Genomic DNA, 25,387 nt, shown 5'->3' with positions numbered 1-25,387 from the left:
ATATCTTGCACATGTTAAACACTAGGATACAGAGAAAGGCAAAAACATGAGTTCAATTTCCAGTTCTGATGTTTACAAGCTGTTTGGCCCTGGATAAGTTGCTTCACGTGGCTATGCTTTAGTAATATAAATTATTAATTTATGTACATAAAATGTAAAAATGGTCCAGTAACATCACACTTTGGGGACATGACACAAATAAATAAATGAGCATAATAATAAATGATAATAAATGATCCAATGATCATAGACTTAGAGCTGAAAAGGATCATGAAGTAGAATGAGTGAAACATCTTTATTTTATGATTAAGGAAACAAAAATTAAAGTAATGACTGGGTCATAAGCTTAAAGAGTAAGATGTGGATCAAAGTCCTCCTGACTTGGAACAAATTTTGCCTCCATTGTGTTCTGCTGCCACCATGAACATTAACAACTAAGAATGCCAAGAAATACTTCCCTTCAAAGAGTGTGTGTTAAAAATCATCCCGTGTAGGCAGTGACTGGAAAACTAGTTTAGAGTCAGAAAAACCTACATTCAAACCTAGCTTTGAGAAACTTCCTAGAATATCATCCTGGAAAAGGATGCCTCTCAGTTTTTTCATCTGTAAAAGGAAATAATAATAACACCTATTTCCCAGGGTGGTTGTGAGAATCAAATGAGATACTATATGTCAAATGGTGCAGCTAGGTAGCTCAGTGGATAGAGTGCTAGTGCTAGGATCAGGAGGACTCGAGAGTTTAAATCCAACCCAAACACTAAGTGGTGATCTAGCTCAAGTTACTTAAGTCTGTTTGCCTCAAATTCCTCATGTATAAAATGAACTGGAGAAGGAAATGGCAAAACACCTCAGTATCTTTAGCAAGAAAACCCCAGATAGGGTCATGGAGAATTGGACACACCTGAAAACAGCTCAACAACAAGAGTATGTCCCATGACTCTGTAGATTTTAAAGGGTTAAATAAATGCTATTTATTATTAATGAAAAGTATTTGAGCTGCTGTGTAGGTAGAAGACTGGAGAAAAAGGAGACAAGAATCCAAGAGAGTTCAATTAGGGGGCTACTGCAATAGTCCAAGTGGGATCTACTAAGGGCCTGAAGTAGGATGGTGGCTGTATGAGAACCAAAGGCGGGGTGCAGATGAGATCTCTGAATAACAGAAACAAGAATCAAAAATTGAGTCCATGTAGGTTTTTTGGAAACCTGGTCCTTATCTGTACGTATGCCTGCTTCTTGTGAGTGATTCTAGAAGAATTATACTTACTTGTCTTGAAGATTTTCATCAGAGGGTCTCCTTCAGTCCCATTGGCCGCTTGAGAAAAAACAGTGACCTGGTAGGAAGTTCCCGAATTTAACCCAGTAATGTGGACCCTTGTCAATGTGTTTTGGGAGATCTCTGCAGCCAACTGGTCTCTCTTTTGGAAGTTACATTCATGTGCCAATGTGTTGGGGCCAAAGGTTGGCCAAAGGGAGTCATCCACCACCGTGCTCATCTCTGTGCCGTTGACACCTGTGTCTAACGATACAAAAGGTCATTATCAAAAGCAGCAAAGGCTTCTTGTCTTCTCTTAGCGAGTGTAAAATTAGCATATCCTAGCTTCCCAAGGTATGCCCTGGTTGCATTTCCCCAAGCAATATCCCAATAACCATCATAGTATGGTTATGATTTTCTCTTGATTTCTTCTTCATATCAAAGAGATTATTTTGCCATCCCATTCAATTTCAAGGCTCTCAGTTTCCCATCCCTAACTCCCTTGCCATTCTGGCCCAAGAAAGACCATTTCTATACCAGTGGGCATTTAGTGGGCTGAGTATCCCATTTTATGGTAACTATATGAACAATCACAATGCTCAATCCATGAAGCTGTTGGGGTAACTTGGCATTTGGGAAGTAAAGTTGACCTAAGGAGACCCAAAAGAGGTAACAGTTAAAGAATATTTAAAGCAGAAGGTTAGGAGTCCAAAAATTAAAATTCTGGCTCTACATCTGGCCCAAGCCATTTCACTCTGCTCCATATATTTACTCAGTTTCTGACTTCCTGCACTTTGAAGACCCCTCCAGTTCTGATCTTCTCTGACCAATTCTGATCTTCTCTAGTCTAAGGGCCCCTCTAGCTGACATTCTATGTTCCAAAGACCCTGCTCATTGACAGCCTATGTCATCCCTCTAATACAGGCCCTCATCACCCATAGTGTAGATTATCACAATAGCTACTGGTGGGTCTGCCCGCCTCAAGCTTCTCTCCATTCCAGTCCATCCTCCATTCAACCATTACAATAATTTTTCTAAAGTGCAAGTTTAACCATATCACACACCCCCCACTCCATAAATCACAGTGGCTCCATATTGCCTCCAGGATCAAAATGCTCTATTTGGCATCCAAAGGTAGCCCCCCTCCTATCTTTCTAGTCCTCTTAGCCCTACTCTTTGGTCCAATGACACTGGTCTCCTTGCTGTTACGCAAAGCAGACTCATCTCTAAGCTCTGGGTATGCTATCCCCTGTGCCCAGAATGATTTCCCTCCTAGATTCTTGTAAGATCCAGATAAAATCCTACCTTTTACAGGAAGCCTTTCCAATTTCAGTGCCTTCTCTCTCATTTCCCACTTATGCTGTTCACAGTTTGCTCTTTGTGTGTGTCTGTGTGTGTGTGTGTGTGTGTGTGTGTGTGTGTGTGTATTTGCATTTGCTTTGTATATATTTTATATATATTTGCCTATTGTCTCCTTTATTAAATTGTAAGGCCCTTAAGTGAAAGGACTATCTGTTGACTGTGCTGAGCCAGGGCCAAACATAAAACCTGGCACCTAATATGTCCTTAATAAAAGTTATTTTACTAATAACTTTAATATATTTAATATAGTTATTTGTTATTTTATTATTATTATTAAATTATAGTGTAATGTAATTTATATTATTATATACTATAAAATGATAATTTATATTTATATTACATATTATATAAATATAAAATATTATTGAATTAAATATAACATTAAATATTATAACATTTATTTAATATATTATATTAATATAATAACTTAATAAAAGTTATTATAAAAACTAATTAATTGGCTGTGTTTTCCTACATTAAACAACTAGTGTTTGGCCTCCATCCTTCCAGGGCTTGCAGTGACTTTGGACTAACCTCTTCAGGCCCTCTTTTACTTTCCCCCCTGTCTAAAACATAAAACTATCAATCAATGAAGCTACCACCATGAGCTAGAAGGCAAGTCTTCTCAGTCTATCTACTTTGTCAGTCAAGGGAGAGATGAAAAAGCGATCCCCACAATACTACTCAAGGGTATCACAAACATACAGACCCACGGCCAGCCCATGGGGTGTGACTCATGCATCACAAGACATATCTACCAAACCATCTCTCTGCAGATTAAGTTTTTCTGTTCTCTGCTTGATCCTCAGGGCATCGAGTAATGCAATGGACAAACACTGGACTTAGAATCAAAAAAGCCTGAGTACAAATGTTATCTCAGATAATTAATAGCTGAGGGACTCTAGATAAGTCACTTTTCCCTCAGTCTGCAAAATGGGGATAATAACAGGATCTAGCTCACGTAGTTTTTATGAACATCAAATACAACTGATTTCCTTTTTAGCCCTATGTATTTTATTTTATGCATTTTAAAACATTAGAATGAAATGGGATATATGAGCTGTCCAAGAGGTCCATGATACATAAAACATTAAGAACTGAATGACAGGCTTATGGCCTCCATTCAGGACCCAGAAGAACTGAGTCTGAATCTGATCTACTCATAATTATCCTAATGTTTTCTCAAAGTCAGGAAGGCTGGGGTTCAAATCTATCATCGGATACTTCCCAGTATCTGTGTGATTCTGGTCAAGTCACTTAACCATCATTTGTCTCAGTTTCACCATCTGAAAATGGAATAAAAATAGCATCTACCTCCCAAGGTTGTTGTGAGGATCAAATGAGTATTTATATGTTGTTTTAAGGTTTGGAAAACAATTTAAAAATATTAATTGTTTTCCATTTTTAAATTGTTTTCCAAACCTTAAAACATCATATAAATACTGTAATTGTTGTTATTATTCTTATTATGGTTATTATTATTATCGCCCAAAGCATGTTATCGAACAAAGAAGTTCCTTTGTGCAAAGAGTCCCAGAAAGAGAAGAACATCATGGACAATGATGGCTGCCCACACAGAGACAGAGAGCCCATCTCCCACATATCCATTCTAGCAAAAACCTAAGAACAATTAGATACAAAGAAAAATGAGATATCCCAGAAGGGAAGTAAGTTGGTTATTTAGGAGCAAATAACTTCCTCCACCCACAAAAAGTCACTTTGCCCACAGGCAAAAGGAAAGGGAACCGGAATAATGATAGAAATTTCCCAGTTTAACAAAGGATGGGCCAAAAATACCAATAGATTACAAAGTTCTGTATCTAGAAGCAGCAATATGGAAAAAGGCCCAGCAGAGTTGGATTATTCATAGTGTGGACCTTAGTTCATAGTATTTGGGGCCTATGTTCATAGCAGCACATAAACTAGGACACTTCAAACCCAGAGCCTCTGAGGTCCCAAGCACTCTGTCCTAAAATACCATAGATATCCCTGAAGATCCAGAACTCCAAGGTTTAAAGATCAAAGGCAAGATGTAAAACTAACCAACCCTCTTGTGCAAACACATCCTAGGTGATAGAGGTCAACAAAGCAACAAAGACCAAATCGTACCTATCATTATTTAAAAAAAATTTTTATATAGGTCCAGAGATAAATCCCTGAAAATTACTATAGACCAAACACAAATCAATGACTTCATGAGACAGAAAGAAATATTAAAACAAAATTAAAAGTTTTTTTGGGGGGGAATGAAAATGTAAGCTATCTAATGCCAAAAATAACTGACATTAAGGAGAGGTAATTTAAGAATTATCAGATTCTTAAATCATAATAATTTTCTTAAAGTCCAAACATAATATTTCAAGAAATGATTAATGAAAACTCACTAAATGCATTAGAATCTGAGGGCAAAGTGAAAAAAAGAAAGAATCTACTAATCACCTCTGTAAATAAGACTCCAAAAATAAAAATCCTAAGAATGCCATAGCCAAACTCAGAGCTCTCACTTCAAGGAAAAAGAGTTCAAGAATCAAGGAGCCATAATTAGGATAACACAAGATAAGGCAACTTCTATATAAATATAGAGGTTTACAGTAAAAATAATTTATACTACAAAGATGAGCATAAATCTATGGGGAAAGGAGGCAAAGAATAGATATTTCGTATAATAGGAGACTTTTCAAGTATTATTGATAAAATAATTGGAGCAGAATAGGAATTTTGAAATAATAAAGTAAAGAGAAGGTAAAAGAAAGTAAAAAGAAATCTAGAAAGACAAATTTGAGCAACTAAAAAGGCTACCTAATGATGAAGGACTAATAGTCCAATGGGGGAACCTTAAAGTTCTTCAAAATTTTAATGTCTTCTAATGATTTGAGGTAGTTCCCTAAGAAAAATAAGATATCCTAGAGAAGAAATAAGTTGGTGCTAGTCTAAGGATTTTAAATGGGGGAAGGAGAAAAGAAAGCAAAAGAAATACACTAGAAAAGAGGAAGAAGGAAGTAGGGCAGTTCCAATAATTGGGAGAAGAATGATAGACAAAAATGTGGGCATCAGATCAACTTTGTTCTTGTATAAAATGAACCTACGAGATTTTAGCACACATATACACAGTTTGGTATAGAAATATATAAAACTCAGGGACATAGTTGGGAATAAAGTGGTAGGGAAAAGACGGGAGAAGAATAATACTTAAAAGGAAAAAATAAAATGATAAGTAAAATAATTTCCTGATGCTGAAGAAAATTAAAAAGAATAAATAAAAAGGCAAAGAACTGAGAACTAATAGGGTGCTCATTAAACGGGGAACAGCTAAACAAGCTGTAATATATGAATGCAACAGAATATTATTGCACCATAAAGATTATTTCAGAGAATCGTCATCTATGAACTGATGCTGAGTCACTTGAGCAGGAAAACAATTCGTAGTCACTGTGTGGGTCTGGTTTGTTGACTTTGCTTAACCGTAATGGGGGTGAGGGGAAGATTGTTTTCAATTGGAATTGGGGTATCGGGGGGAGGGAGGGAAGGAGACAAAGAAATAGGGATGCCAAAAAAAAAAAAAAAAAGAAAGAAAGGAAAAATATTTCACAGAGAATAGCAAGTTTAAAGGGAAGCACAGACAACAGGTAGTTTTGAAAGTAAATATATATTTATTTTTTTTAAGCAATGATATGGTACTGAAATTCATGATACAATACTCTGTGTCTTCATGTGGAAATGCTTGTTTATTTTTGTGTTGAGTTCAGCATAAAAATATTTTTTTTAATTTTTAATTGGGTTGAAAACATGTAGCAATCTGGTTACTGCTCACCCTCATGGGCAGATTTTTTACCCTTTAAATCCCAAGCTACACATGTCATGTTCTCCTTAATCTCTACCTCCAAATCGCTGGGGAACAAGGGTTTTCTCCATCATCAGACCTTTATGTGGCATTCAGTACTATGCATTATAATTACCTATATAGTTGGGTCTCCTGCTACAACCGTCTTGGAAGTTCACAAGGGCAGGGCCGTGTCGGACCCAAACTTCACATCTCCCCCCGGGGCCAAGCACAAGGATCTGTACAGAGCGGACCCCTTGTATTTCCTAAATTGGATTGCAGTTCCCTGGCATTAGCATCATGCAAAAGCAGGGCCCTGAGGACACTGTGCAAGATGAGGGTCAGGGATTTCAGAGAGTAAGCAAGCACAGTTATGTTTCAGTAAATCGATCCCCAAATCACTGTGTTCTTCACTGAATTTCTCTCACTACTCCTATCATCCTCCTCCCTTTGGCAAATCCAACCTCCTCCCTCAGTTTCACCTGAGAGGAGCAGATTCAGCAAGAGAAAACAGGAAAAGCAATTCCATGCTCACCTGGCCTGCTCTGGGTGGCGTTGGAGTCTCCTTGGGCCTGACAAGGTTCTGGAAGAGACGGAGTGAACTGGTACTGGAAACCTGGCTCGAGGCGTGAAATATTCAGTAGCACCTGGGAGAATGGCTTCGTCTCATCTTCAAAGGCTTTAAATAGCAAACGGGCTGCCACAGTGCCGTTGTCCGAGTGCCAGCTTAGGGTGGCCGCAGCTAGGCCCACATCTGTGACCTGGAGGTCAGACACTGGATTCGGTTCTGTTTGGAAAAGAACAGGAAAGGGAGAGAGAGGAAAAGAGAGGAGGGAGAAGGAGTAAGGGAGAGAAAGAGGGAGGAAGAGAGGGAGGGCAAGAGAAAGAGAAGAGAGAGAGAGAGACAGAGACAGAGAGAGAGAGAAAGTTAGCAATCAATTTTAACTCATCAACCAAAGGGGCACCATATTGAACACAGGGAATAGAACTTGTGATTTTAGTGACAAAAAGCAAAGCTTCTTAAACTGTGGGTCATGATCCTATGTGGGGGTCACATAACTAAATATGGGGATCATGAAATTATGATTATCAATAAACATTTGATCTGTATACCTATTTTGTATACCTATGTACCCAGGGCCTGGACAAACAGGAGTGGTGAATGGGAAAAGTTTAAGAAGCCCTGACATAGAGAACTCTTGGATTAGGAAACCACCCAGACTAATGCAGCTCAGCACTTTCTCTGCCACCTAAAACCTTAGGGAGCTTCCTAATGCACTGAGAGGCAAGTGACTAACCACAGGCAGAACTTGAATCCACATCTTCCTGACTCTGGAGCCAGCTCTCTAACCACTCTCCCAGAAACCTCTCTGTCTCTGCCTCTCTCTGTCTCTCTGTCTCTGTCTCTGTCTGTCTTTGTCTCTCTGTCTCTCTGTCTCTCTCTGTCTCTGTCTGTCTGTCTCTCTCTCTGTCTCTCTGTCTCTCTGTCTCTGTCTGTCTCTCTCTCTCTGTCTCTCTGTCTATCTGTCTCTCTGTTTATCTGTCTGTCTCTCTCTGTGTCTCTCTGTCTCTCTTTCTCTCTCTCACACACACACACACAGGCATTAAAATACACAAATATATCCCTCCATGGGGAACTTAAAGCCTTCCAATCCCTCTACAAGACACCAAGCCATGTAGCCGGGGCCAGGCCGGGCCAGGAGCATGAGGGTTACTTCTAGGGGCGCATTTTAAGGAGAACAGGGACAAGCTGGAAGACAGCCAGAGGAAGGCAACCAGCGTGTCAGGAGGCCGCAGATCTGACAGGGAAAGGCTGTTGTTGACGGGAGGGGGAGATAATTAGCCCAGAGAACAGACGGTTCATACAGGGACAGAGTGGCGACTTGTGGCAGCAAGGTGAGACTTGCTCTATTTAGGGAAGAAGCTGCAGAAAGGCCAGTTTCTGTCTGACGTTTAAACCGATACACACACACATGAGCTCACTCACACACACTCTCACACGTTTGCACATACATATTCTCACACATCCTCATACACATATGCACACTCATACTTTCAAACATACTCATACAAGCACAAATAAAGTCATACACATGTACACAGTCACCTACATTCACATTGTCACTCTCTCTCTCTCTCTCTCTCTCACACACACACACACACACACACACACACACACACACACACATACACACACTCTCACAGCTTCCTACTAGTCCCTGTCCAAAAGTGGACGGGAAAAAATGGCAGAGATTAAAAACAACTCTCCTCTTCCTATCCCAGCAAGTCTTCTCTCTCTAAACTAAATGGCCTCAGTTCCTTCAGCTGAGCCTGCAAGTAAACAGGAAAGATATTTTGTAGGCAATAATTGCTTGATAGTTTCTGATTAAGTCTCTATTTCCAAGTCAAACACACACTCTCACTCATTTTCTCTGTCTCTTTCTCTGTGGCTCTGTCTCTATCTCTCTCTGTCTCCGTCTGTCTGTCTGTCTCTCTGTCTCTGTCTCTCTCTCTCTCTCTCTCTCTCTCTCTCTCTCTCTCTCTCTCTGTCTCTCTGTCTCTCTGTCTCTCTCTGTCTCTGTCTCTCTGTCTCTCTCTCTCTCTCTCTCTCACACACACACACACACACACACACACACACAGACATTAAAATTCACAAATATATGACTGTGTCTTTTCATTATCATGAGAGGGCTCATTCACTAGGAAAAACCAGGACATTTCAAGAAACAACCAGGCTATAAATACAAAAAACACCAGGAAAACTTTAAAAATAAAAATAAAAACCGTATCCTGACAAACTACTTAATAAATCCTCAATGGAGAGTTTACAGGAAGGAAGGGAGAAGGATGACTTCGGATGAGACTGCAATCTCCTCAGGCAGAGGGACTGGCCCACACTGGCAAAAACCCATCCTTCCTTAGCAAAACCACGGCCCAGACATCTTTGAGATGGTCTATTGTAGAGAGAATGGAGGATAAGGTTTCCCCACCCCATAGATGGAGGAGTAATTACAGCCTGGCAAACTTCTAGGTGCCAAATCCACCCAGCAATACAACGGGCTTTCTGATTCCCTCTTCTAGGGTCTGAACGTTCCTATCCTTGATTTCCCCAGCCCCGGTTCCATCCCTGCTTGCACCCAGCCCACCTCCAAGTGCCTCCTATTTTAGGTCTGAGGCCTTTCTTTGTATGAACTACAACAAGCCTAACTAAGGCCCAGTGCTTTTAGCATGACCACCCTAAGTTCTATGAAAGCCTCCTTCAGTCACTCGAGGCTGGAAGGGACTGGCACAGAGGGGGAAGTCTCCCCATCCAAACAGTCTGAGAACTCAATCACCCAGCTGTTTCAGTGTTTTCAATTCCAATAAACCCCAGCCCGCTTCTTTTTTCCCCAGACTTGATAAGCAATCCCTTTATCACTCAGTCAATATGAATTGAGGGGTCCCGTGGCCCAAGGCCATCCCATCCACAGAGGGACTTAATTATTGCTCAGGGAACACTGACATACTTGTCACAACAGTCACAACTTTCGGGAGTCCCCGAGTCCCATCTTCCAGTTCTGGGGTGATTGAGAACACATAATAAGTGCCAGCTGCTAAGTCTGTGACCGTAACGCCCGGATGCCGGCTGGTGATGACCTTCGCTTCACGTGCTTGCTGGTACTGTACAATGTATTTGTACTGAGAAGCAGCTCGGTCAGAGTTCTTCCAGGTCAAGGTCACCTCGGTTGTACCCACGCTGACAACTTCAATGTCAGATACAGGATTAGGTTCTGTTTAAATTTTTAAAGGAAAAAAAAAAAGATTGTAGTAAATAATAAAACAGAAGAACAAAAGCATGCTCCACATTTAGAAGCCTCCAAAGTATTTCTCCCATCACAAAGTAAGGTTTATTCCTTTACTTCGGCCACAAGAACAAAAGGATTAATAAAAAGCCTGGTCTAGAATTCAATTTGATTCCATTTAATTCAATAAGTATTTACAAAACACCTACTATGTGTTGTGCACTAGGGCTATAAAAAGACAGAAATGAAAACAGCTCCTGAACTCAAGAAGCTTCCTCTGGCAAAAAAAAGTCTTCACAGACAATTAAACATTATTCCAAACAGAGATTATTGAATCGTGGGTCTAGCATTGGATAGGACCATCAGACGCCTCTAGTCCAACCTTTTCATTTTACAAATGAGGGAACTGAGTTAAGAAGGTAGGAAGTGACTTGGCCAAGTTAATATGAGAGAATTTAAACTCATGTCCTCAGATCTAGAGCCAGCCCTACTCTCCCCTATAACAGATAATTAGGAAGTAACAGGGGATGTGAGAGAGATGACCTTGACAGAAATCAGGGAATTCTAAAAGGTCACAGTGTAACCAAGGTTCCACAGTTGGAAAGGTCCTCCCCTGAGAGCTCAATTTGTCCATTGTCTTCATTTCAGAAAGACTCCAGGGAGGGGCTCAGACTCTAACCTCAGCCTATAATAAAAAGAAAAAGACAAATGGCAAAGAGGAAAAAGGATCAAAACAATCAGGAGCCAAGCCACCATGAAGCCATCCCTGCCCTCCAGGCAGGAGCCATCCTCCTTCCTCCCTTCTCCGAGTACCTTGTGGGCATATATCCTGGGTGATTGGACTCTATTTCTGCTGTTCCTTCCTGGAGGGCAAGGTTCCAAAGGGTACGAACCCTATTCACTTATCTTTTCTTGGACCAAATGACACCTTCCCATTTTGTGCCATCTTTCCCCGTTAGAACAAAGGTCCCTGAAGACATCCAGGGACTATTTTTGCTTTAATATTTGTACTGCATATGCTTGGGATTTAATAAATGCTTTTATATACATTGGTGAACCACCCAGCCCCAGCACCTAGCACACAAGGTGCACCACAAAAACCTGCAGAATTGAATTTCCACAAGTTCAGATTTTAGTAGGAACCGCAGGGCATCCAGTCCAACACTCTCATCTTATAGGGAGCAAACTGAGATCCAGGTAATTTGAGTGATTTGGATGGAAGTGGTGGAAAGACTCCAGGAGAAAAAGGTAATTTTATTCTGTAAGAACTTCATCATCTCAGTATGTTCCTGTGCACCATTCTGAAAAGGAAATCCAGCCGCAGCGTGCCAAAAGCAAAGACAAGCTTCCCTGGTGGCTTCCACACTTAACGAATGTTCCATGGCATGCAAAACAATAACGACAAGCTTCTGCCCCATCTTCAAGGGTCTCAGAACCCAAAGGGTTCACGGGAAACACTTTGCAAACCACCAATATGATCCTATTCAGAAAAAAGACCCAGGATCGTGAAAGAGAAGGTACGAGCTTCTTAGAGAGGAAGGCTCAGCTTGGGAAAAGTCTGGGGACACAGACTGATGCACAAAGGGTTCTAAGATCCAATAGGAATGGTACAGAACATGGAGTCAGTCAGAGGAGCACCGTGTGAATCCCCATGCTACTACCTTCTACCTGAACAGCCCTGGGCCACTATGGGGGTCTTCCTGGCATGCCAGTTTCCTCCTCTCTAAAATGAGGGAATTTAAGGAAATGCCTCAAGTCTTTCCCAGATCTAGGAGCCAAGATCCTCTCTCTCCAACACCACATTTACTTCTATGAATTATAGAGACCCATGACAAAAACAGAGGGAATGGATGAGGCAGGAGAAGCCAATGGCAGAAGAACAAGGTGAGAGAGAGATGGGCAAAGTCCGTCTCCATGTGGACTCTGAGAAGACCTGGCCCATGGAAGCAGCTAAATGGAGATGGGAGTTGGGGAGAAATCGTCAAAGTTTAGTCAGAAATAACAATAGCCAACATTTCTACGCTGTTTTAATGATTGTGAAGCCTTTGACTGTCACAGTAAATCTAGAAGGGAGATATTATCATCTCCAGTTTACAAAGGGAAACTGAGGCTGGGCTGACCTTGCCCAATTAACTAACATAGTAAAAGACTGAACTGGGATTTGAACTCAGGGTTTCCCAGATGAAAGCCCAGCACTGTACATCACCCAGCAGCCTCATTAAAACCTTCAGCTAGGAAGCTCCTCTTGCCCACCAAGACAACTGATAAATAGCCAGAGAAGCTGGGGAAGGCCCACTTAGCAGACAATGGGATGAAGATATGTCTCTGTATATTTCACCAAAAAATGGAAGTGGTCCAAGGAGGAGTGTTTATACCACAAATTTGTCCAAGGTTTTGAACTCAAGACCAGTATAGATCTAACCATGAATTCCTGTATTTGAGAACCTTCAGTGTCTCCCTAGTATCTGTCCATCCAGTAAAGTCCCAGTTCATCTGCTTGACATTCAAGGCTCCCCACAATCTAGCCACTCCCTCATCTTGCAGTCTTACTTCAAAAGCTCTGCCATATGTTCCAAGAAGCCACGGCCACCATCTCCTCATCCTCTGCCTTCCACGTCTCTAAAGGACCCATGTATCATCTCTGTGATGGAAACCTGTCCACCTCCCTGTTCTCCCTAACAGCCTGGGGCAGAGGCTATATTCCGCTGACCTTTTTCTTCCCCCAGACACCACCTTGGGCTAGCCCAAGGCTCTGAACACAGCTGGCTCTCACTAATGTCCAAGTGAACAAGATGGCAAATCCCTCGAGAGCTTCTAGAGCTGAGATCAGGGCTTGAAACCAAGTTTCGTGTCTGCTTTCACCCGCACACTCTGCCGGATGACGGGGAGCAGCCTTCTACCTAAAGAAGCCCTGGCGGGACCTCTGCCCACAAAAGATCTGATGTCACTTACGTGTGGACCACTTTTTGCAGCAGGTACTGGTGCCATTCTTCAGCTCGATCTCGTACGTCTCCCCAGGGCTCAGTCCCCCAATTGTCTTGTTCCCTCCGTTCTCTGACTGCATGCTCCAAGACACATATCTCCCTGCACTGGTCACGTTGCTGATGGACAAGTTTTCTGATAAATCAATCAAGTCAATTTCAGTGGTTGTGGAACTTAAAGTCATCGGATCACATTGAACACCTATAGGAAACAAGATCCAAAAATAGGGTCTCAGTTGTCATAACCTTGAAATTGGACATCATCGATTATTGTAGGATGAAAAAAACACAAGATTGTCAGAGAACATCCCGTCCGGTCTCTTCAACGAGGAAACCAGAACCCGCAGAGACCGAGTCCTGAGGAACAGAACTGGACTTCGAATTTTTGTTCTCCAAACCCAAACCCAAACTTCTTTCGCCACATGGCACTGCCTCACCAAGGCAGACAAGCTTCTCAGGAGAGAAGATTTCACTGAAAGTGAAGCAAGATAAAACGGTGGGAACAGTCCTGGATTTAAATTCCACCTTTGCTGGTTCCCAGGTATTACAATTCAGGGAAAGCCATTTATCCTTTCTCTAAGTCTCAGTTTCCACATCTGTAACATGGAAAAGTAGAAGACATACAGCATCTACCTTACTGGATCAAATAAAACAATAAACTATTATTCTCATTTCTATAGAGTTTTAAGCACAAAGCACTTGCCTCAAAATAACCCTGTGAAGTAGACATATTTGTCCCCATTTTATAGATTAGGAATACTGAAACTAAAAAAAGTTCTAGGGTCCCACAATCAGTATGTAAGAGCTGGAATTCATGCCCATGTCCCATAATTCCAAATCCCAAATTCTCCCCACAGCATATAAAGCAGTTTGTAAGCATGTATTAAAATTATCACCTATTGATTAAATTTTAGCTAGCTACCATTAGGCCCCAATGTGGTTAGAGAGAGAAGGAATGTTCCCCTCTAAGCAAAAATTGACTGGGAAAAGATTGAACAAATTGGGAAACATGAATATAGTCGGAATATGGCAAAAGAAATTATGAGTATGAAGAATTCAAAGAGATTCAGGAAAGATCGCTTAAATCGATACAGAGCAAAAAGGCAGAAACAAGAGGATGGTGTTGCTGAGAAGCACCATGATGAAGAGGGAAATAGAGGCCTGAGCATGATACAATCCACTTCCCTCTCAGCATGGAAGTGGCCAGACCCCAGGTGCAAATAAAGCTTTCATTTTCTGACATGGGCAGTGTATTGATTTGTTTACTGAAACTCCTATCTACATTCCCAAGAAACATTCTACGCAGGCTGAGGGAAATGACAGCAGTATTTTTTTTTAAATCATCAATAAGAATTTTTTTTAAATCCTTATCAGCTGATTTTAAATTCCCCCCTCCCCCACATTACACACCCCAGCCTTTTTAACCTCCCTCCTATATACATCCCATTACTTTCTAACTGCTTTGTTCTTTGGATGTACAGAGCCTCTTCTGATCCCAGGGATTCAAGCACTCGCCAGTCTCTGGTTTATTTGCCAATCAGATTAATGAAGAAAGAAACCGCCCAGAAATTCTAAGTGTTTATACATGGACTACTGTAATTCCAAAAGTCCATTTGATGAACTATGGCTCCCTGACCCTGAAAGGAAGTCAAAGCTAAAAAAAAGGTGGACCTTACTGGCTTCCCAAAATGGGAAGGGAGGGAAGAAGGAGGACAGGGAGGAAGGGAGGGAGAAAGGGAAGAAGGAAGGAAAAAAAGAAGAGAAGGAGGAAAGGAGGGAGGGAGCAAGGGAGGAAGGAGAGAAGGAGGGAAGGAAGAAGTGAAGGAAGGAGAGAAAGAAGGAGGAAGGGAAGGAAGGAAGGAGGGAGGGTGGAAAGGAAGAAGGATAGAAAAAAGAAGGAAAGGAGGGAGGAAATAAGGAAGGAAGGAGAGAAGGAGGGAAGGAGGAAGTGAAGGAAGGAAGGAAACAATGAGGAAGGGAAGGAAGGAAAAAATGAGGAAGGAAAGGAAGTAAGGAGGGAGAAAGGGAAGAAGGATGAAAAAAACAAGAAAATAAGGAAGGAGAGAAGGAGGGAAGGAGGAAGTAAAGGAAGGAAGGAAAAAATGAGGAAGGGAAGGAAGGAAAAAATGAAGAAGAGGAGGAAGTAAGGAGAGAGAAAGGGAAGAAGATAAGGAAAAAAAGAAGGAAAGGAGGGAGAGAATGAGGGAGGAAAGAAGGAAGGAGGGAAGAAAAGAAGGAAAGATCATCAGCCAAAATGTCTGAAGACTTGGTGATCTTGAGTGAACATGCATTCCCCTGCATCTCCATCAGAGGTCAGTAGAAAACAGACAGCATATTTACAAAGAAATCCATGGTACTTACAGTCACTTGCAACAGCAATCTGCAACAGAAAAAGAAAAAAAGGAAATCAGTGGACCCACTAGGCTACAGAAAATGCAAACCAGAAAAAAAAAAAACAATTGATAATTTTGCAGCTGGGGAGATTGGGGGGGAGGGGAGAAGGGAGGTGTCCAAGCTGGACCATTGCTCAGAAATCCATCCCAAAGCACAGGCAGCAAGAATGGGAGCATTTGGCCAGTGGATCTTAGTACTCAGGGATCCAATGTGTTTTAGCAGAAAAAGAGCCGACTCTGAAGTCAGAGCCTGGATTCAAATCCCAGCTCAGCTACTGTATGATCTTGGAAGAGTCATTCTTCTCTCCAGTCCTATTTCCTCATCTGCAAAATGAGGAGTTTGAACTAGAGGAGGGTGCCGTCCCCTTCTGACTGTGAGTCCATGACCCCCGGTGGTTCCCATTTTAGCGGCCCAAGATAGTCCTGCCACAGATTCTTTCATGACCCCCTAAACAGTAAAAACCCGCAGAAATGCTGAGTAGTGCGTTAAATTGTCCCAGAGATCTCATGATGCTTTTTTTGTTTATTGTTGTTCTTAAAAGGGAGTTAAGAGGAAAAAACATGGGGAATCTCCTGCATTCATTTTTCAATTTTCGTTTTATGAGCCAAGGTCACGCAGCCCATGGCTGCCCTGCTGCTCTCCTCCCTGGAACCCCATCACCACCAGGGCAGAGAAAGCCTTTGGGTTTCCTTCTAAAACATTAGCCGAGGGTCACGGGAGGCAGGGCGAAGAGGTAGAAGAACTCAACAAAAACCATTTCCCCAAGTCCACATCATTTCCAAATTCCCAGAGCAGTGTGCAAAAGAGAAAGAATCCGCCCTTTTTAAATCTTTGCGGGGACAGAGCTGTAGCCATCTTCGGGAGTCCCAGAGGCCTCCCCGTCCTCTCCTGACTTAGGAGCCGTCATCCCTCATTCTTGCCACCTAAGTGAACCATCTTTTCTTCTCATCCTCCATCCCAATCCCGATTCCCAGTGTGACAACGGACCGGGTCACTAACTTAGGTCAAAAAGCTCGTTCTCTCTCGCCGTGTCCCGCCCGCCCTCTCCTTCTCACCTCCATCTCTTAGAATACCAAAGGCCCCTCAACGCCAAGTGCAGAGGCCACGTCCCACCGCAGGCCCGGCCTACTCCCCGACTTTGTTAATATTCTGTAACCTGCAAATCTCCTTTATATTTATTCCACGTCTATCATACATACCAAGCCACACATGTTACCGCTTTGTCCCCTATATTACTTCCTTGAAAGCGGGAACAGTTGGACTGTTTTGATGTCATCTCTGAACATACAATACCTAGCCCAGGGCCCGGCCCATAGTAGCCATTCAATGACTGTCTCTTGAACTGAATTGAAATTGAAATTATAATATTTAATTTCTCTTCCATTGAGGAAAGACTCAAAGTGCCTCGTTTCCTTCCTTCTATCAGCAGATGGCAGCAATTGATGCTTTTTTAAAATCAATGCCATGAAAGCAGGAATCGGAGCATTTTGTCGCCACCGGGAACTTGGAAATCAGCTGACACATGAGAACCTTGAACCCCAGAGAGGTCAAATCACTTGCATAAGGTCACCTGGCTAGTTTGTGGAATCGATGAGAGCAGAATCAGAGGCTGGTGAGGTCTATGGGCCCCTTCTCAGAAACATGTTTTTAAAAACCTAAAATACGTAGGCTTATAAATTTTTAACATAATTATAAATTATCAAAATATGATTAAGAGCAAATTCACAGGCCTCAGGTTAAGAATCTCTGGCCTAAAAGGTCCCTAAAGAGGTGACAAAAATTTATTCAAAGCTTTAGAAAAAAAATTGACATCAAACCTCCCCAAATGAAGACCCGACTTCCCTCTATTAAGCCAGGAGCAGAGGGCGAAAGCAAATCTACATGGGGGAGTGCTTTAAAAAAAATCCAGTGTTCTCACATTGCATCCAAATGTGACAAAGCAGAAGAAGAAGTTGGCTGCAGAGCTTCCCAGTAGCACTTCCTGTAGGGATGGTCTCCCTTACTTCCCTTTTGGAGGGGGCCCAAAGAGCCTCTGTGGCCTACGAACAGAGAAGGAGCCCTCACCCGCACTCCCTTTCCCCCAGAAAATCCTCACACTCCCGGCACTGTTCGAGGGCCACGGCACAGCAGTTTGGAAGGTCCCGAGGGGGAGAGAAGGCCGCGGCAGCCAGGACGGCCCCCGTCTCAGCACGTCCCATCTACCACCGCTCACCAGCCATTTTTAAGCAACTGCTTATGTTACACGGTTAGAACAGGGCCTGCACCTCAAGAACCTGCCGGTCCAACTCCCGCCTGAGCAGAAATCCCTTCTGTCGTCCCTTCAGAGGGTTCTCGGGCCTTTGATTCCATTCCCCCACAGAAAGGGGACAGACATGGCGGCCTCCCCTCACCTCAGCCCCCGTTCCACTTTGGGGGGCTCGCTGGTAAGAAGCGTCTCCCCTCACCCATCCTAAATGCACCTCTTGGGGGCGTCTCCCCACTGGGCCAAGTTCTGCCCTCTGAGGTTCAGCAGAAAGAACTCTGGGCCGTCCTCCAGAGTACAGCCTTTCAAAGGCTTCCGGACAGCTCACTCCTCTTCCAAGGATCCTCTTCTGCAGGAAACTCAAAATAGCCCCAGTCCCTTCAGCCAGTCTTCACGTGGCATGGACCCAAGGCCTCCCCGGACTCTCCAAGTGCTCGATGCCCTTCCCAAAGTGTGGGGCCCAGAACTAAACACAACTCTCCCAACACGGTCCGGCCAGGCCCGAGGACAGCAGGACCGTCTCCTCTTGCAGCCTTGGGTCTTAACCCGACCCAAAATCACATTTACTTTCTTGCCAGCCATATCACCTCATTGTCTCATCTTGAGCTTCTAGTCCACTGACACTCTCAGATCTTTTTCAGAAAAAAACTGCTAGAGAGGAACGGACCAGAATGAACAGTACTATTCACGACCCCCCAAAAGCCACCATTTCCTAGATATGGAACCTCGCTCTCCACCACCCAATCTGACCATTTATGCAAATGAAGAAACAAAGGGGGGCCGATAGGACCCGGTGGGGGAGGGAAAGGGTTGAGGGTTTTCCCTTTACTCTGACAGTAGCCCATAGTCCGCAGTCACAGCGGGGACATTGAGAGGACAAAGTCTGGCCATTGACAGAGTCCAACTCGACAAAATCTGTGGGCCGGGGGGCCCCCGCCCTTCTATTTCAGGAGAACAGACGCCCCCTTTGTCTCCCTGCGAGCTGGGGGGCTCGTCCTCCTTCCCGACACTGGACGCTTTTCTTCTTCTTTTCCTCCTAAAATCCTCGGGACACCCGAGGCTGGCGGCACTGGGCAGCTTCTCCGGTGGGAGTATCAGGAGGCCCTCCCCAGGACGGAGACTACAGGGGGCAGAGGGAAGAGCCCAGGGTTGAGCCGACCATTTAATTAACATCTCTCACGGTGTCACATGGAGACAAATAATACCTGCAGGGCCTGTGTTTTGGCCTTGTGGTAAAGGCTCAATGGGATCATTGGAGCCGTCGGTCCTTTCTTTATCTGAACAATAAGGGGGTTACACAAGAAAGCTAGCGAGGGTCCCGTACAGCGGGATCCTGGGAAATGCCCTAAACCGCTCTGGAAAATAATACCCGAGGTAAATATCAGCTGCTTCTTATTTTTAGTTGCCATCTCTCCCCTGACCGTGACTCATTACACACATACACACACATTCTGACACAAAAAACCCTAAATGCACAAAATGAAGTGCAATCTAGGAGCATTCGGAGCGAAAAGAAGTGTAACACGTGTGTATTAAAGTGCCTACTATGTGCCAAAAAACAACAAAAACTCCACACCATCACCATCCTCCAGGGACATGCATCCTACTAGGGGAGAGTGGTCCATTCTGGCCACTGGATTCTTTTCTCATCCAGACCTGGGTCATGTAAACTGCCCGCTACCTTTTCTACAAACTATATGAACAACTCCACTGAGAGAGCGAGTGAATTCCCTCCCCTGTCCACATAATCAAGAGTGGAGTGGGATGATATAAAGGAAAGAATGATCAGCTGGAAAGCTGGATTCAAGTCCTGACTCCAACATTTAAGTATGTTGCTTAGAGCAAATCACAAACAGTAGGACTCAGTTTCCATGTCTGTAAAATGGGGACAAAAATATATTTGTGCCACAGGCTGCATAGGAATTACCCGAGGCCACGTTTGAACTCAGGCCCACCTAACTCTAGGTCCACCCTAGTTGTCCCACCTGGGCCAAGCAGAGCAAGTCTCCGCTGGCTTTTCTGCCCCACAGATACTTGAAAACAGCTCCCTCCCCCATCATATGTGTCACTCAAGTCTATAAAAGGATTGAAAGTTCCCAGAATTCAGAATCTGTCTTTTCTATCCTCGGTGTCTGGATCCAAAGGCCGGGCCAACAAAAGTCTCCCGGCTGAGTCTAGAGGCTCCTGAGCCCTCACCCATCTTGCCCCAGTCAAAAGAACCTTCATAAGGGACAGACTGACCGTGTCACTTCTGGGCTCAAAAGCCTTCTATGGCTCCCCCTTGCCCACAAAATAAAACAAAAACCCCTCAACCTGGCATTCAAGGCCCTCCATAGTCGGTGTCCAATCTATTTTCCAGCCTTATTTCATATTATTTCTTTCCCTTCACATCACTCTACATTTTAATCAATCGATACAACGACATGTATGAATTCAAGGAGACTAATAATGGACTATTATTAGACTAATAATAGACTAAATTAAGGGACTAATTAATAGACTAATGATAGAATATTAGATATTCTATCTAATATAGAGCCAGGAAAACTAGATATCCATGACCAGATTGCCAGATCTTCATCTGCATGGGACTCGAGCCCCTTCTGCCCACCGCCCTCATGAACAAGTGAGGAAAGAGCCTTGTCCTGGGTCACACAGGTCATAAACATCAGAGTGGGGCTTGAACAGGGTCCCCTGGTCTTCCAGCCAGGGCCCTTCCCATTGTCCGGCACGCTCACTTTACAGATGCTCCTTCCTTGCAGACTAATCCTCCTGCCTGGGACACACTTTCTCATCTCTGCCCACAGAAATCCCGTTGTCTACGCCCGGCTCGGGTACCACCTCCTCCCAGAAGACTGCCTTGATTAGACCTGGTTGAAAGGGCTCACCCTCCTCCGACATTCCCAGACTGCCTGTTGCTCATCTGAACATAGACTCACATGGTTAGATTGTAAACTCTTTGAGGGCAGGCTCTGCACACCCCACTCTCCTTCTCCCTCTTCCTCTCTCTCCCCTCTGTCTCTGTCTCTTTCTCTCTGTCCATCTCTGTCTCTCCATCCCTCCCTCCCTCTCTCCATCCCTCCTTCCATCTCTTTTCCTCTTCCTTTCCCTCTCCCTCTCTATCCATCTCTGTGTCCCCCCCACTTTTCCTCTCCCACTCCCTCCTTCTTCCTCCCCCTCTTAGCAGAATCTTAATAAATATGCACTGAATGAAGACCCGGCGCTCAGCACCAATTATTAAATCTCAAACCCCAGAGGAAGACTGGAAACCCACGGCCTCCCCGCCCTCCCCGCTGCAGGGCCTGCAGGTGAATCACCCGGTGCCGTTCAGACACTAAGGAGGAGCAGGGTTTCAGCTTTTTCACGCCGAATGTTCAGGTTTGGGGGATGGCTAATAAGTGACGGAATAACAGAACGGGTGACAGACAATAGGCCCTTTATATCTCTAAAGCAAAGCCCCCACACAGTGTGACAGGCGGTATTTTTATCCACTGATGTAATTTTTTTTAATATGCAAAGCTACGAGTCATGTTCCTGATCCAACACTTTCGGGGCCGAGGAATAAGCACGTTTTCACTTTCCGAGTCCAAGGCAGCTTCCTGCCGCTGTCACCCTCATCCCAATCTCCCTGGTGCAAACGCTGTCAGCACAGATACAGGGGACACTGGGGGGTGGGGGGAGAGAGACTAGTCACACAGCCCAGGAGAAAGAGCCTCATCATGGATGGTGTTTGTCAAGTTCAGACAAAAAAAAGAAGGGGGAGGAGGGAGGGAAGAGAGAGGAAGAGGAGGGAGAAAAGGAGGAAGAATAGGAAAGAAGAAAAGGAGAAGGAAGAAGAGGAAGAAAAGGAGGAAAAGGAGAGGCAAGGGGAAGAGGAAAAGGAGGAGGAAAAAGAGGAGGAAGAAGAGGAGGAAGAGCAGGAGGAGGAGGAAGAAGGAGGAGGAGGAAGAAGGAGGAGGGAGAAAAGGAGGAGGAGGAAGAAGAGGAGGAAAGAAGAAAAGGAGAAGGAAGAAGAGGAGGAAAAGGAGGAGAAGGAAGAGGAGGAAGAAAAGGAGAAAGAAAAAGAGGAGGATGAGCAAGAGGAGAAGGAGGGGGAACAAAATAAGCAAAAACACAACCCAATCCTGGAATTCAGCAGGCCCAAGGCTTTCTATCAGCTGGGTGCCCCTGAGCTAGTCATTGCCCATCCCCAGGGGGGCACTGACGGTTAACATCCCTGAGGGGAGGGAGGGTGACTTTCTAAGGCTTCACACCCTCCCCACTCTGACAATCCCCGACTCTTTGGCTATTACACCTCCTACACAAAACAGAACTGGCCGTTGGCAGCTGGCAACATCAGTAAAGGCAAACTAAATCTGGAGTCTTGACCTTTTCCTCATACAAGGGAAAGGCAGACAGAAAGGAGAAAAACACCTGGGCCGTGACCTTCCCCTACACATGGAAACGCAGCAGAGGACAACCAGAGGTGGGGAAAGGGAAGCAGGAAGCTCCTGCCTCCCAAAATAATGGCTGCTTTTCCATCCTACCTCACAGTGACCTGGGAAGCAGTACAGGGAGAACTGCCCTGATTGCATCTGAAATCTCTAAGAAACCTACGGTACCTTCCCTCGAGGAGCCGCCGGCGCCAGGCCGAGTTAGCGCGCTCCTCCGACTGCTGACACTTTGAAGAACCGGCTGCCTCCGATGGGAGACTGTTGGAAAGAATGGGGAAAGCACCAGGATGCAAACCCTCCCTTCACCATCTCCAAGCTGCGCGACCTTAAGTGATTTGCCTCAGTTTCCCCATCTGTCAAAAGAGGGAGTTAGAGACGATGACCCAGTTCTAGCATCCGAGGATCCAGGCTTGAAGGCAGAAGGTGCTTCTGTCCAAGCACCAATGGTTGCTCCAATTGAGTAGAGTAGCTATGGACCTATCAGCAGAGTCATTTCAGAAGTGTCTGAAATGGGCCAAGGGCAAACATTGTTCGGCCCACCCGGGACCACCACACGGGCAGAAAAAAAGAAAAAACATCGGCCTGGAGGCTGGAGAACACCGATCTGAATCCCAGATCTCCTCCTTGACCTTGAGCACTATTCATTGTAAGGTCTCCAGAAGGCCAGAGTTCAAATCCCACCTTAGATCCTAGGTTGGTCACTTAGTCCTAGAAATACTGGTCATCTTGCTATCTGGCACCCCTTAGTCCTCTGAACAAGGCCTTTGCACAGATTAAGGACATCAACGGAACCTGTGATTTCAGTGATAGAGCACTGGCCATGTCCAGGGAGGAAAGGCCCTGAACCAGTGTGGGAAAGGCCCTGAACCAGTGCGGGAAAGGCCCTGAACCAGTGCGGGACAGCACCTTTTCCAGGAGGCGCTTCCTCTCTGGATCCACTTTCCCCATCTGAAACACAACAGGGTTGTTTTAAGATTCCTAAATTCTCCTACGGTTGCTCTGTAATAAAAATAAAAAATCACATTTAGGAAAATAGCTAAACTTTTTTTAAAAAGCCATAGGGTTCATTTCGATAAAATGCTAATAAAAATTTAAAATAAGTCGAAACAAAAAGAAATGCAAAGCATGTGAGGCTGTTCTGATTCTGAGCATAAGGCGAACACGAGTCCAGTTGGACAGAAATAAATATATCGCACTTAAGAGTTACTGTGCATCTTTTGGGAATCCAGGGTGGGAAAAGCAACTTAGGACGGCAGGAGAAGCTCAGAGGCAGGAGAGGAGAGACTGGATTATTTGACCTCTGACACAAGCGGACGTCACGATCTTGGACAAGTCACTTGCCTTGGGGTCTTGGTCCCCCCGCTTCTCCGCACCGTGGGGGGTGAGCCAAGGCCATCTTTTCAGGCCTGACTTTCTATTGTAGCCGGGACCCTGCTTTCCTACCAATGGAAGCTGCTGGCTCATTCTACTTAAGCAGCCAGACAGGAGCTGAGGAGACCCAACACGCAGCCACAAGGGAGGAAATGAACCTGCTTTGAAAAGAAAGAGGAGAAATTCTTTAAAACCAGCATTTAGGTCATTCGAGGACAGTCAGTCTCCTGCTTTGCAAATTAACCAAGAGCCGGCTTTGTGGCCGGGAGAGCGAGCAAGGTCTACGCTAGCCCCACGACCCAAATGCCGGGGCTGGCAGCTTCCATCATTCGGGAGACCGAACATCTGGAAGACAAAGGCGGCCTTCACACATCTGGGGAGAAGCGGGAGGGGGAAGAGGTAGGATTCGAAACTCCTGGCATGGGAACTCCCCCACCCCACCCCTGCCTAAGCAGAACTCTCCCAATTTAGCCCAACCAAGACTTGGCTCGGGAGCCCAGAAAGGGCAATAACGGGTCAGAGAGCCCGTGTTTCAGAGGCAGGCCTTGAACCCAAGTCTTCAGGCTCAGGAGCCAGCTCTTTATCGATCTCACCGTGCTGACTCTCCTCTGCTCATAGGAAGGACTTCAAAAATAGGTGAGGGAACTTGAGTGGGATCCCCTCTGCGAACACTGCCGGGGGGCGGCTCCCCTCGCTTCCTGGCCCTCCCGGGCTCTCTCCGCAAAGCAAGGGACCCGGGCACTTTCCTCCTACGTGAGTAAAGACCAAAGGAGCCCAAAACCAGACAGATATCCCTGATCAAAGCAGCATTAATGAGGTCAAGGTCGGGTAACAATATCCTCAGGAACAGTCCTTCCATCTGCAGAGTGCTAGAGAGCCTCGACGCTCCCCACGCCTCCATTAAGTACCGTCCATCCGAGAAGCAAATAAAGAGCCATTGGTGAGAGCCATCGACCCCAAACTCTGCCGGGCTGCCCAGGCTGGAAAGGATCCCAAAAAGGACTGGAGAAAACCTATGGTAGAATGCCCTCAAGAGGCTCGTGGCTGGATTAGCCATGAGATGGGTCCTCAACTGCCAAACTGTTCCCGGAGCTGCTATGTGCCCCGTGAGGGCTCTTCACGATCACCCCCAAAACAGAGGGCTCAAGCATCGTCCCCCTTCAAAAGAGGAAGAAAAGTGAGTCTGGAGGCATTGAATACATCCCCTGTCACACAGTAGGTGTCTGAGTAAAGAGGAGAATCCTGTTCTCTGGCTCCAAGCATCCAATTACTCCCCAATGGCTGCCCGCTAAGACTTAGCTCCGTGGAGCTCGATGGACCGACCGAAAACATCACTGAATGATAATAGCCTCAATTTTAGATATTTTAACAAAGTCAAGGAAATTGTATAATTTACAATTCGGTTGTACTTTCACTGCTGTGGTTCTATCAAAACAAGTTAGAAAAAATAATCTAAAAAATGACCAGAACTACTTGCCATCTGAGGGGGAGGGGGAGGAGGGGAATGGAACATAAGGTTTTGCAAAGGTTAATGTCGAAGAATTATCCATGCATATATTTTGAAAAATAAAAAGCTTTAATTAAAAAAACGACCAGAAAATTAAGCTAAAACTCCCCCACTGGGCTAATTAGCTCACAACCTGTGTTCTATTGCTGTGGAAGGAGCAGTGACTTGCAACAGGTAAGACAAGTTCAAATGCTGCTTTGGATGTTCACTAGCCATGTTATGTGACTCTAGACAAGTCAC

The 25,387-nt window shown here is 44.5% G+C and overlaps 1 protein-coding gene across 1 annotated transcript in view; it reads right to left on the bottom strand.

The window, feature by feature from the left end:
- Positions 1 to 25,387, bottom strand: part of PTPRJ (protein tyrosine phosphatase receptor type J) — a 157,395-nt gene that overhangs the window by 27,762 nt on the left and 104,246 nt on the right. The window contains exons 2-6 of the mRNA XM_051966657.1: positions 15,562 to 15,580; positions 13,172 to 13,402; positions 9,944 to 10,207; positions 6,970 to 7,221; positions 1,265 to 1,516 (exon numbers count right to left, since the gene is read on the bottom strand). Of these exons, the coding sequence (XP_051822617.1) occupies positions 1,265 to 1,516; positions 6,970 to 7,221; positions 9,944 to 10,207; positions 13,172 to 13,402; positions 15,562 to 15,580 (1,018 nt within the window). The remainder of the gene's footprint in view (positions 1 to 1,264; positions 1,517 to 6,969; positions 7,222 to 9,943; positions 10,208 to 13,171; positions 13,403 to 15,561; positions 15,581 to 25,387) is intronic.

This window comes from Antechinus flavipes, chromosome 6, assembly GCF_016432865.1.
Source record: "Antechinus flavipes isolate AdamAnt ecotype Samford, QLD, Australia chromosome 6, AdamAnt_v2, whole genome shotgun sequence".
NCBI lineage: Eukaryota > Metazoa > Chordata > Mammalia > Dasyuromorphia > Dasyuridae > Antechinus > Antechinus flavipes.
Note: the sequence above shows the minus strand (reverse complement) of the source record. Positions and strands in the feature narration are given on the sequence as shown.